Source organism: Dendroctonus ponderosae, unplaced genomic scaffold (assembly GCF_020466585.1).
Source record: "Dendroctonus ponderosae isolate FM_Combo_2020 unplaced genomic scaffold, Dpon_F_20191213v2 Dpon_F_20191213_1, whole genome shotgun sequence".
Classification (NCBI taxonomy): Eukaryota; Metazoa; Arthropoda; class Insecta; order Coleoptera; family Curculionidae; genus Dendroctonus; species Dendroctonus ponderosae.
Window position 1 is genome coordinate 20,653,334 of NW_026017110.1, and position 13,668 is coordinate 20,667,001.

General features: G+C 34.3%; 2 protein-coding genes and 1 long non-coding RNA gene across 3 annotated transcripts in view; 2 read left to right on the forward strand and 1 right to left on the reverse strand.

Moving 5' to 3' along the window:
- Window positions 1-582: 582 nt before the first annotated feature.
- On the reverse strand, window positions 583-5,212 carry LOC109533219. Its single transcript, XM_019898482.2, has 3 exons — window positions 5,002-5,212; window positions 3,157-3,326; window positions 583-1,881 (listed from the first exon to the last, which is right to left on the reverse strand). Exons 1-3 carry the CDS (start codon window positions 5,025-5,027, stop codon window positions 1,733-1,735), a joined length of 345 nt encoding a protein of 114 aa, XP_019754041.1. The 5' UTR covers window positions 5,028-5,212; the 3' UTR covers window positions 583-1,732.
- On the forward strand, window positions 5,146-5,609 carry LOC125505760. The gene is made up of 2 exons (XR_007282426.1): window positions 5,146-5,231; window positions 5,488-5,609. It is a non-coding gene; the product is annotated as an uncharacterized LOC125505760 (long non-coding RNA).
- Window positions 5,610-7,142: 1,533 nt separating this feature from the next.
- The window catches only part of LOC109538063 (cAMP-dependent protein kinase catalytic subunit 1), an 11,787-nt gene continuing 5,261 nt past the window's right edge, over window positions 7,143-13,668 (forward strand). Inside the window, exon 1 of the mRNA XM_019905110.2 lies at window positions 7,143-8,644. Coding sequence (XP_019760669.1) covers window positions 7,571-8,632 — 1,062 coding nt within the window. The 5' untranslated portion in view covers window positions 7,143-7,570 and the 3' untranslated portion in view covers window positions 8,633-8,644. The remainder of the gene's footprint in view (window positions 8,645-13,668) is intronic.

Genomic DNA, 13,668 nt, shown 5'->3' on the forward strand with positions numbered 1-13,668 from the left:
GTAGGCGTCGGACAATTCATAAAATAATACTTTTTAAAAATCAAACGGTTTAGCCGCAAACTTCCGTGCCGTATAGCGTGAATAACCCTGTACAAAGATTTAAAAAAATGTATAAATTTTTTTCTCAAAACGATATTTACTTAAAAAAATTACGTATTAAATGGAGGAAAGAATTATATAAAAATTGGTAAGTAACTGCCAACTAAATAATATTCATAAAAATTGCAAACTAAAAGAAATATATTTGCCAGTTTAATTTATTTCACACTAACAAGAATTGGGATAGGTTATAAAATTATTTTTAATAGTTCGGTAATTAATATTAATTTGCGTCAATAATATTGTCAGGAAAACGAAAAATGTTTATTATTTTTCGCTACAGTACGAAAATAAAACTGCGTATAAACCGCCAAATTTAATAAAAACTCGTAAATTATAAAATATCTACAACTAATATTCCGTTAATAACATATAACATAACAATCCGAAGTACGTAATGAGATTCTTTAATCCCTAAACAAATTTTTACTGTTTGGGATTTTACTTGAAAGCACGCTGGGTGGGGTCTAAACTAAAATCAAATTACTGGAAACTAACTCTTTATTGCCATATACCACTATGAAAATACAATTATTCTGCTTTGTACTCTGTGGCATAAAACACAACTGCCGAACATATATAGAACGATAACTAGAAAATACTGCTGATTGTACGTACCTTCACGATACAAATTAAAATACAAAAACGTCCGAAAAAATGTTACAAACTTCGATTTAGATATGGAAAAAATTCTGATTGGAATTTTGAACGAAACGTATTGGTTTAGGCTAGCTAAAAAATACGTGTTAACTGTAACTGAAATTACTACCCGCAAGTCGATTCTTTATACTTTCAACTCAGGTTTTTATTGCCACCCACTATGTTAGCATTTCCAAGATTTAATAACGTGTACCCATCTTAAGCATTTGTGAAAATTGTAGGTGGTATAAAAAATACGAACGGTAAAAACTAGCCCTATCTTAAACACTGATATGAACACATTTAGAAACCTGTTAGTGAGCTTATGGCAGAGCTACCTTCGAGATTCTCCATACTTTACAGAAACTATTCATAAATATTCTAGAACTCACGAGAACAAATGATTTGCGCGCCGTGAGCCATTTAATACATGATTCCACAATAAGGACTTATTTGCAAATACTTGCATGTCAAAAGGGTTAATATGTCATTCTACGAAACATAAAAAAATATTAATAAGTACAATCGCACCACGAAAGTGTTTGGCAATCATTCTGACAAAACACCACACAAGAATATTAACACCGATTTGCCGAGAATTAGATTGCCATAGAACTAAAAATAAATGCAATTTCTAAATTTAATTTGTAAGGTTTTCATTGTTTAATGGTAGGGTTTAATTACAGCGAACCAGGAAAGAAATAACATTTTGTGCTCCATGTAAGGTTTTTCAATTTCAATACTATTAGTGATGAACAGAAATATACTATTTATTTGACAAAGCTATAATATTAATACTCCTTTCCCTACTCACCTTGATCAGCTTTTAAGTTTACACTCATCCTAACCCTACCACTAGACGCGAAATATGAATGTGATTTATAAACTTATAATTAGCCCCAGTTCGTGCCATGATTGACGAAAATAATTATGGCACAAACTGTGCCATGGACCAAAAACCGAAACAAAAGTGAAAATCATAAACTAAACAAACTTAAGCTGCGACCTCAGCTTCTGTAACTTCACCATTTGCTTCCACTTCAGCTGGTGTGGAATCTACTTTTGCCTTCTTCTCCGGCGTCGATTCTTCAGCCTTACCATCTACGGCATCTCCTGTTGATTTTCTTTTGATGCAGCATTTATCTACATACATGATATAATCAGTTTCGTGATTTTATTCGAAAAACACAATTGGAGTCATAAATACGAAAATTCTACAATACCAAGCGAGAATTGCCAATGTTTCTCAGACGAAGAATTATATTATATTTATAAGTTTCAGTCGAAAACAGGTTTAAAAATAATGACCCGACTCTTGTTCAATGTTAACCCGCATCAAAATTATAGTTTACTTAATAAAAACGTATATTTAGTTAGAATGCATAACATATCTTTGGAAAAAATGCAAAACAATTTAGATTTGAAATTTCCATTAAGCAGATGTTCTGAAATTTGCAACCGAAATAGGTATGCCGGGTATTGGGCGGATTAACAAATATAATTATCAATATAATCAATTTTGAATGTGCTTCCTTGACGCAAAAAACTATTATATTTGAACGTTAATTAAAACAGGAGTTTACAGTTTTTATAGTTTGTTAATTCAATTAGGTGTACATTTCGATGTCTAACACACTTGAAATTCAGATATCAACGTAATTAAGCCAACCAGGTAGTTTCTTATTAACATATCCGCATGGATGAATTTTTTTAACAAGTTCTGCATTATACCAATTGGACTGGGAAACATTTACAAAGTATTTCGTTGTTTGTCTTGTTGAGTAATCATTTTCAACATGGCATAATCGTTAATTTAAGAAGTGGAAATACTAGGAATCGTTGTTGAATGCGCAAACTGTGTGGATTTTACAGATATTCAGTTTATATTGAAGAAAACTGTTCTGAAAAATGATAAAACTGTTCTGAATGAAATAAATGACATTTAATAGTTTAGTAATTCGTGCAAATCTTTTCAACTGGGTTTACAAATACCTGCATGTAAAAAAACTACAGGTTCCGATCATTTCAAGGCAATTTAAGATTCCCTCAGCTCTCATAATCTTGCGCACACAGGGCCACTAACTTTGCAAATATGACAATGATGTTCATTTGTCCGGCGACTACCGCAATTTGCAAAAGTCCCTCCCTAGCGACTTGTTTCACATCATTGGGAATATGCCACGATCAGTTCAGTTCACTTATATTGGTGTTGCTTACCTAATCCGATACTTAACACCAATTAAATATTTAATTAGCTAACGATATCCAAGGGTATCAATCACCCTCGTAAACCTCACACTTGTTTATGACCACGATATTGATTTTTTGACAATGTATAATCTAAAGCACTGATAACTGATAAAATTACATTGTTGGGCGTATAGTCCATATTCAAAGCGCATTATCAGTAAATTTTACCTGTGGTGGTTTTTTCTTCTTCCTCTGCAGGTTTCTTGGGAGCATCCTCTTTAGAATCCCCATTCTCAGCTTTCTCCCCATTTTCCTCCACCTTGGGCTCTTCAGTAGTTGGCTTTTCAGCTAACTTCTCTTTCTCCTCTACTTTCTTCTCTTCGATGGTTGCTTCAATACTGAAAATAATGTTAAAAATGTTTAAGGAAGACTACTAGGAAGAGAATCAGCAGTTTTTTCACTTTGTCAATTTGTCAACAAGCTATTTCTCTGCTCTTTTAGAATATTGTTTAATTCCGATTACATTTTAAACCGAGCAGTTTTTCAACAACAGAATGAAGCATATAGGAACGACTTAATTTTAAACAATTTTGTCTTCTGCTATAGCAATATAATTACATTTCAGAATACTAAATAAATAGTCGAGTATACACGAAAAACTATTGCTCTTCACCAACAAAACAATGAAACTCTTCAAATAATGGAAAACAATCGGTTGAAATTTTATTGACACAATTGTGGTGAGAAAATACAGGCTTCCTTGCAAAGCAAAGTATTATAATTTATTAGAAAACACATCGCATTGAGAAAAACAGCAACAAATTATCAGATAAATAATTTTTTAAACTTTTGAGGTAAGTAGCCCAGGATTAATGTTCGTGACAATTTAGTGAAAGTTTGTCTTATCGGTTACTTTCACAAGTAGGGGTTTTACAGGGTGGTCCCGTTCTTATGTTACACGCAATTGATGAGAAAACACATTAGTTTACTTAATAATTAAATTCTAAACCAATTCTTGAATCTTCTATTGTTTTACCACAAATTAACTTTCTAATTGGATAAAAATCATTAGGCCCACTTAATTAGTTTTAATTACTCGGGTGCTAGTAAATTGACAGATTACAACACTTTGCGAATGACTGGTGTACTTGTATAAATTAGTACAGTAGTGCATTTTTAACATAAAAAATTTTTCTTATATAAAATATATATAAAAAATAGGTATCCTTTTTTTTTGAATACAGGTTCTAACCTAAAATTTATTATTGAAAAAACCCTGTTTTTTGAAAAACATTTGTGGCCGGAAATAAGTCACTAAATCATACAAAATGTTCATCGTTGAACAGATGACGCAATCCTGCATTTAAATGTACTAGACAGGCTTTTACTCGTTAATTATTCGAAAAAACAAGTAATATTAAAAAAAATGCTGATTTCAAATAATAAATTTGGGTCCCGAGATGGGGCACTTTGGGACCGCAAATTATCTACTTTTCATGTCCATATATATTTTTGGCAAAAAACGCAAACAAAACTAAATGCTTCCTGATAACGGACAAGCGCTATCACTTGACTTCAAAAAAGGTGGTGTGTAAAACCTCGTTATGTTCATAAATTCATCTATAAATGCTGTGACTTGTTTACCGGTAAAACAAAATTCTCGCTGAGTTTAGCGTTTAAATAAATTTGTGATGAACCCATAGTTCAAACAGGTCGAGAAACTGTAACCTTATTTGCCGATGTAAGTAAAGTTCACCGAACAAAGACCTCATAACGGCTGTTGAATTCTACTTAATTTAGGCGGCAAGAAGCATGTTTCCTGCATATGTGAGGTTATAATAGAGCATTCCTGATAAATAACGCATTTTTACACCCGATTGATCACCGAAAATATCGGAAAAAGAATATAACAGAAATAGAGACTAAAGCAAGCATTTGACGAGCATTTCAACCGGCTTTTGCAATAACACACGGGCACACCGCCATTTTGCGTTCTATACCGCCAAAACAAAGCCGATCATTATTGCCGATATTTCCGCAACTTTAACAAATAACAACAAAATAAATACTTACGTCTTTGATGCTTCAGTGTCTGCCATTATTCCAAGTGTTTTTTTGGATTATTTCCAACAATATACCAAAAAAAAACAAGTAAAATCGTGGAGCGTGCACGCCGATGTACTCTGGTTAACGTAAAGCTAAGGAGAAAGAAAGAGAAAACGCGCTCTTCGAATGACGCAAGCTCGACAGCAACCGACGACCGAAGCTCACTTTGAGCAGTCTGATTGGTTGGAAATTCCAAGGTAATTGCCGCTATCGACTATTTCCGCTCTGTTTCGAGGCAGGCGGAAAAATTTCCACCGGTTTTAACGTTCTTAAAAAATATTAGTTTCATATTTATAGTCATGCTACGAAATTAGATGTTAGCCTAATGTTTATTTAACTGCAATTGCTTTCCTTTTCATGTTACTATCGATGTGCCATATACTCGTTAAACAAAAAAAAACGTTTGTTTGTTGATTACTATTCAAACAGTTCAATTTTTTACTTTTTTTGTAGTTTGGAAAATCGAGCCAATTCAGTACATAACAGTAACATATTAGGAACCAACAGGAAATTAACAAAACTGCCGAGTTTTCATCAGACTACTCAAAAATTAAATAAAAAGGTCAAATAGAAAACTCTGGAACCGGAAATGTAGCGTCTCTGATGTAGCCAAAGATCTAGTCACAGACTACATACCTACATACTATTTATCTAGTTATTTCCCAGAAAAAGGGCGTCGACAAGTGGCTTTTGGACCGTAATGACAATAAAGCACTGGCTTTCACGCAATGACATCACTTGCGAGGTGGAATTTTTTTGCTAACCCTATCGCTAAAACCCTTTGATGATGTTCAACATTGCAACAATACAGGGAATTAAAAAATGAGCTTCCTCTATGTACGGGGTTAGTAAATAAGTGCGGCAAACGGCACCCCATACGAAAAAATGGCAAGAAAGATTTGTTGTCATAAACTAAACGGGGATTTCAAAAATTATTTTTAATTTGAAATATTTTTTACCAACAAAAATGAGATTGTTACCCGCATGTGCATCAATGATGAACACAAAATTCTTAGTAGCAGCAGAGACAAGTACTTGTCTCTGGTAGCAGCATAGAGAAAGTAAAATAAGTTATTAAGTAGTTAAGTAAGTTATTTTACTTACTCTATGGGTAGCAGTCAATAAATGCGCAATGACCCACCAGATTTCATTTTCCTATCTGGACCGGTTTCAGAGCAATAAATAAAACATCATCACTTTTTAAGAAAAACTTTTACACCCCGTTTCTTCAAAACTAATCATTTGCTGACTTACGTTAAAAAAACTGTAATTATTTTTTTTTCATGCAGAATCTGTTCTTTTTTTTGTACGCTTGCTTGATTCGGAATGCTCAACTTAAGAACAATATTTTCCAGTTTCTAACAATTTCTGTTGACCGAAAGTAGGTACCAACTTGGTTAGTTTAATTGAAACACCTTGTATATTTTTGTATTTTAGAAAGATTGATTAAATTTTGGGGCAATATTTGTAATACAACTGGGTCCAAAATCTGAGCAGTTTGAGATATTCGATATTTTTCAAGAAAATTGACATTTTCATCCGTTTACAAACTTAAATAACTCAGCGCCTATTTAAGTTAGAAGAGACGTACTGGTCACAGTATCCAATGAAATATCTAGTTAACTGAGCTAGTGTTCGATTTGTCAAAATAAAACTGCGGGTGTCCACAAATCAAGTTTACACTTTCAACAGATTTAGACGATATAAGTAAGATTTTCACAGGGAAACACAAAGCACGCTTTTTTATTAAAGCCTCAGTCTTTAACGCTTCACTGACTTAATTTCAATTGGACATAAAATTAAACGCAAGTTAAATTATGACGAGCCAATTAGCTCTTTTGAAAAGAAGAAAATGCGAATTATATTTTAATTATTTTATTATCTAAGTTTCACTAATTAAGTTTTTCTGTCTTCTAATTTATAATAATTGCATGTTTGTCTGACCAACGCAAACAAAGGCCAAAAGCCGGTCCTGTAAACATCAATTCCAGAAAAGTTTAGAATCACTTGCCGCCTGCGCAGTTCCGAAATTCTGTTTAGCTTGCTTTATACCACATGCCAGACAAGAAAAGAGATTGTCGTGGCATTCTACTCCAATTTCATTGATTACGATCATAGCCACATCTATGCATTGCTTTTAATAGTTGCTAATGCAGCAGAAAGTCGTTTGTAGGCGCTGCTGTCTTTCGTCTCTATTCGGGTCTTGAATGTTATCAAATGGAGTGAAAATCCGACCTCTTGCGCTTAGATCATTGCAGCCATTTTTTTGTAAATTCGGGAATATCGGAGTTTTAGTGCCCGTATTGTAGTGCATTGTGAAGTATCGTTTGCCGTACGGTCCACGGAAGTAAATCGGTTATTTAGCGGGACGGGGAGAACAGACATTATAGCAAAATGTATGTGTGGAGTGCGTGTTGACAGTAGGTACAATTACTAGTGACGTTTGTGTCCTCCGCCGCTCTTGCAACCTATTTGGTGCTTTAGGCGGAGTGTGGAAAGGAAATTCGAAGCCCTGGAAGGTTTAAAAGTCCAAACCATGGGCAACAATGCCGCTACGGCGAATAAAAAGGTTGATTCCGCTGAGTCTGTCAAAGAGTTCCTTGACCAGGCCAAGGAGGACTTTGAGGAAAAGTGGAAAAAGAACCCAACAAATACTGCATCTTTGGATGACTTTGAACGGATAAAAACATTGGGCACGGGCTCCTTTGGCCGAGTTATGATTGTACAACACAAACCTACTAAGGAGTACTATGCCATGAAAATCCTTGACAAGCAGAAAGTGGTTAAACTCAAGCAAGTGGAACACACGCTGAATGAAAAACGTATTTTACAAGCTATTAGTTTTCCGTTTTTAGTTAGCCTGAGATTTCATTTCAAAGACAATTCGAACCTGTATATGGTCTTGGAATATGTGCCGGGTGGAGAAATGTTTTCGCACCTTCGCAAAGTGGGACGGTTCTCTGAACCGCATTCGCGATTTTATGCTGCTCAGATAGTACTGGCTTTCGAGTATTTGCATTATTTAGAGTTGATTTATAGAGATTTAAAACCTGAAAACTTACTGATAGACTCACAAGGCTACTTAAAAGTCACTGACTTTGGTTTTGCCAAACGCGTCAAAGGGCGCACCTGGACCTTATGTGGAACACCAGAATACTTGGCTCCAGAGATCATTCTGAGTAAAGGTTATAACAAGGCTGTTGATTGGTGGGCTTTGGGCGTCCTGGTCTATGAAATGGCTGCTGGATATCCACCGTTTTTCGCCGATCAACCTATTCAAATTTACGAAAAGATCGTTTCTGGAAAAGTGCGATTTCCATCCCATTTCGGTTCAGATTTGAAAGATCTGCTACGTAATTTGCTACAGGTAGATCTAACAAAACGCTACGGTAACTTGAAAGCTGGAGTCAATGACATTAAGGGTCACAAGTGGTTCCAATCAACAGACTGGATTGCGATTTTCCAAAGAAAGATTGAAGCTCCATTTATTCCAAGGTGCAAAGGACCAGGAGATACTAGCAATTTCGATGATTACGAAGAGGAGGCTCTACGCATATCGTCAACTGAAAAGTGCGCCAAGGAGTTTGCTGAATTCTAAAATTTCTTATTTGTAAGTATTCACTCTACTATTTCGGGAAACATTTTCTACATGAGGGGGCAACTTTGCGTCTAGCTGCTACATTTTCAGTTTACTATAATAGAGACCCGTAGGAAGAAACAAAGCGTACCGTTTTCACACAATATGTCATTTATGTTCACATGATGTCTTTCTTTTGCTCCAAAATGAGATACTTGTCCATGTTTTCATCCGTTTTTTTAAAGTGTTATGAATTATCCTCTCTTAATCCAAATTGTTTGAGTTTGTCCATTGTTTTTGCCTCTCCTTCGGCTTACCATGTATGTCTCCAGTGTAATATCTTATACATATGTCCACATGCCCCACATACTGTCACTTAAGTTTTGCCACTCGTTCAATGATATCTGATTTTTGTTTGTCTCCTCGTTTCGGTTCCTCTGTCTTAGGCTTAATCCCAATATCCTTCTTTCCATTGTTTTTTGTGTTCTTTTTAGCTTGTTTCAGTAAAAACCCTTTTCACCATTTCCAAACGATAAGTGGCCACAGGTAGTACACAAGACTCGTATACCTTTTTTTTGAGGCACACACCAATTCGTCTGGAAATTTCCGTCGTTTGATTTTCTTTTCCAAGCTTTATTGTATCCAAGGTGTACAAAACGATCGACATTCTCTATATTCATTCAGATCACGAAGCATATCCTCCAGTTCAGTAACGTTTGTTGTGATGAGGACTTTATCGTCTGTGCATCTCAGGTGATTTAGATAGCAACCGTCGATCTTAATACCCCTATTTTCCCAATTTGTTTTTTTGGAAGCGTCTTCTCAACACAGAGTGAAGAGTTTTGGTGAAATGGTCACCTTGGCGAACTCCTTTGTCAATCGAAACTTTGTCAGTGTTAAGATCTTGGTTTTATATTATATTTTAACTTGAAGTGAGGCGTTTTCGTATTAGGTTGAATATTTGTGAGAGCAGGCTTATCTTTCTTAAATAATAAGATAGCTTCTGCATTTTGCCATTCGATTGATACTCTTACTTTTCTCTTATCTCTCTATCTGTTAAACAATAGTTTTAATGATTGAAGGAAAGGATCCGAAAATCCCCTACGTAAATGCCAACCTTTACTTCCTAAATGAAACTATGCATTCGAATAAACTGACCACTTTGTACAATTTTGTAAATGTCATAAATTTACGAAATACATATGTATACAGTGGTCAATTTGCCATTATTGGTATAATAATGTTTCATTATGAATTAAAAAATCAGAATAGTGTCTTGCGAGTTAAGATTTATGAATAATAATTCAGTTCTAAACATAACATGTGAGAATTAATGGAATACGATCGGATCACTTTATATTTGCTTTACGTGTAACAAAAGATTATTTAAGACAAAATTGACATGTTTTTATCTACATGATTTATGCGAATATCAGCTCTGCATTCTATTGTACAATATATTCATAAAGAAATCTGCCAATTCTGGGTTTTGTACATCTAAATTATGTTCAAACTTTTTGATAGTTTGACTGACGCTGACCAATGAACATTGTTATTAGGGAAGCGGTTTATTTTAGCACTTTTAGCCCTTGAATATTTCAACAACATTTTTCTTTTGGGTTTTACTAAACAGATAAACTTTTAAAAGTCAGACACTATTCAAATAAACACAAATGCAAAATATGATTTCGTTATACTTACTTAAGTATTTCTTTAAGGGGGCTTTTACGTGCTACAACCTCATGACGGCGAGTTTTCACAACTCACAGTTGGGGAATTTTTTCTTCAAATATGCAGATCAAGGCTAAAACGTAGGTTATTCCTAATTCATTTAGTGGTCGATTTCGCGACATTGACCCCTCTCTCTTTTTCAACTAATAAATTCTCACAAAACAAATTTGCAAAAAGTTCCTCAATGTTTGCATACAACTTCAAATAGAGGGGAAAAGGAGTTTGAGACAGTCACAGTTTAGTCTCTTTGAGAGAATAATTGTTTCCCAAAATCTGATGCCCAAATATGCTTTATAAAACAGAAATGTATCTTTGACATGAGATTTCAAATATCGCATGGCCTTGAAAGGGAAACTTTAATATACCAAAAACCCTGTTCGTATCTACAGTTTGTTATAAAGAAAACCTGCTCGTTCACTTCTAAGGATTAATTAAACGACTTTTAATTTGCATATTAAATAATCTAATCTGTAAATACATATAAAGACACTACACGGTTTTAACTGCGGGTAATTTAATCATTTTCTTTAATAGAATCAATCAAGGTTACTCGTTTAAACTCTAACTCGATTATTTGCGCAATAAATCATTTTTTTACTGGCAACGAAGTATGTATAAAACCCCAGGAGTCTATTACGAACTCTTGCGAATTGGCTCTCAAAAGAAGAAAACAAATTACCTAGTGACGTGTTATTTTAAATAAAAAATTGCCTGCGTCTTTGCCCACCTCGCTAGTAACCAAATTTTTTCACAAAACATGTAGTCTCAATGCCTGATTTGATGGAAATATTTCAAGCGGTAGTCTTATTATTAATAATTTTGATTTTTTCATCGACGATCGGAAGCTAAGGATTTTTGCAAGAATCCATCGATTAGTCAAAAACCATATATGTATATACAGAGTGCACCATGACTCGCTGGCCGCACCATGAGAACGCGTTCTCTGGTAAATTAAGTCGAAAGTGTCTTACACGTTTTTTCAAGAACTCAATTGTTAAAGAGCATATGACCAATATTAAAAAAATAGAATCTGGATTTTATTTCATTTATGGATACTCGGTGACATTCTCCGCTCGCAGAACTGAGCAGGAAAGAAAGTATTCGTCAATGTGCATCGTGTCGTATAGCCAGAACTTGATGAATTTTTAAACTTGAACTTAATCTTGAAAAATCTTATGAGAAGCGAAATTTGCTCAAAATTTACAACCTGCAGACTGCATTTGTCGACTTTTGACCACATAACGCACTTTCAATGCCGCTTTTGTGTGAATACCTATTTGATGTGGAGTTCTTCATAAGCTTCTTGGACCGTATATCAAAAGTGTTTCTTCTGAGCATTATATAATGCTTTACATTGAACAAGACGAGTTGTCAGAATTAATGGAGGTTATTCCACATCAGAACAAAATTAACATGTGATTTCAGTATGATGGAGCACCTCCACTATTTAAATAACAAATTTGCTAATCCATAGATCCAGTGAAGGTTCAGTTCTCGGATCTCTGAGGTCACCCCTATTATCTTTGGGGATACATGAAAATCTTGGTTTACGCGAATAAACCATAAACCACATATGAGCTAATACAAAATATTATGAATGCAGCTGCATGCATACGACACGACCTAGACACTCTTCAGAGAGCTACACGTCTTCAATTATTAACGAGCCAGAATGTGCTGTGTAGCAGCGGAGGGTTACATTATTTTATTCAGTATGCTTTTACACTTCACTCTCCATGCTCTCTTAAAATTAATATTGCACATAATTCCTTTACAATTGATTTTTGTCGAAACGTGTACAAGGCATTTTCGACTTAAATTTTACCGCTTTAAAGCTATGAACTTGATGTCACTGGACGCTCTGTAGATAATTCATTGGAAGTACCTAATTTGGCTAAGAATAGAACTATATCGGACTGTGGTAACAATACCAGATTTACGGATCAATTAGAAAAAAATTAAGAATCTGAAAAGTTAACTCTGGAAAATAGAACTTTCTCGGAAATTCAGAGTAAATTATCTGCTTGAAATCATCATTAAATATCTATTCTTCACATTATTGATATACAAAAAACGGAGCATCGTATGTCAGAGCTGTGCACGAATTCTTTCACTTAATGACTTTATCTGGTGCAAACTGCTCTTACGCCCATGATTTCCTACTTTATTGTTAACTTTGCTGGTTTCAACAATGCTGCTTTTGAGAAAACGGGATTTGAATTGAAAAGCTTATTAGGCAAAGTTTGTAAGTAGAGTAAATTAATTTTTATATCCTACTTAAGTGGTTTTATCTTATAACTGCTGTTTGTAACCGCACTTTACTTTTTTTTTAAATTATTTTTATACAACGTTTTTAAGAACACGAAAAGTATGCCTTAAAATATGGCATAGAAGGTGAGATTGCGGAGATAAAATTTAAAGAAGCACTAACTAAATCATCCTTTAAACATATTTAAAATATTGTGTTTACGTACCCAACACTTAACAATTGAAAGCGAAATATTTTTACGAATTAATTGACGCCCTATATCTTTAAAACGGTACATTTTTAGGATTAGGTGTCGTGAGTGAAACATGATAGTAATATGCAAATGAAAATATTTATGTTGGTGTAGGTAGTTTGATTAGAACGGAGTACATGCAACTTAAGTTTGGTACTATCTATGAGCTGAGAACAATAATGTAAATTTGCAGATGGGTACTGTCTTTAAATTATTAGAGGATGATTAAATTTTGTTTAAATATGTTATACGGATTAGGCTTAGTATTCCTTCGAATATTAGTTGCACCCCACTGAATATAAATGAGGTTTTATTAGTAAGTTCTATCTCCGAGTTCCTGGGATTACAAAATTTGCATCTAATTTTAGTGATGGAATTTGCTAAGTCGCGAGGACATGGTCCGACTCAGACACCTTGCTACCAATTTGTTTTCGTCTGTTTCTATCTTTTATTTCAAGTTCATCAGGAGATTTACTAAATACTCTTTGAGTGGTCATGCAAACCGTTTTCCTTTTCCATAATCCTGCTGGTTTCTCCGGTTTTTCTGTCCAACAAAAAAAAGGAAAGGCAAGTTTTTAGACATTTTTCTACCGAGGTACAGGCCCTTAATTTATTATTGTTGCTTGAATAAAAGCAGAGTTGCAGTGTGCAGATACTACCTTGTCTACTAGCGACTATATGACAATTATTTGTTAATACCAAAAAAGTTATTAAAAAACGCATTTTTTGAGCCTGTATAGGATAATTCATAGGAATTTTTAATTGCTTGTTTTATTTTCATAATTTGTTGGCTTATTCCAGCCACCCTTAAAAGTTCAAGGACGG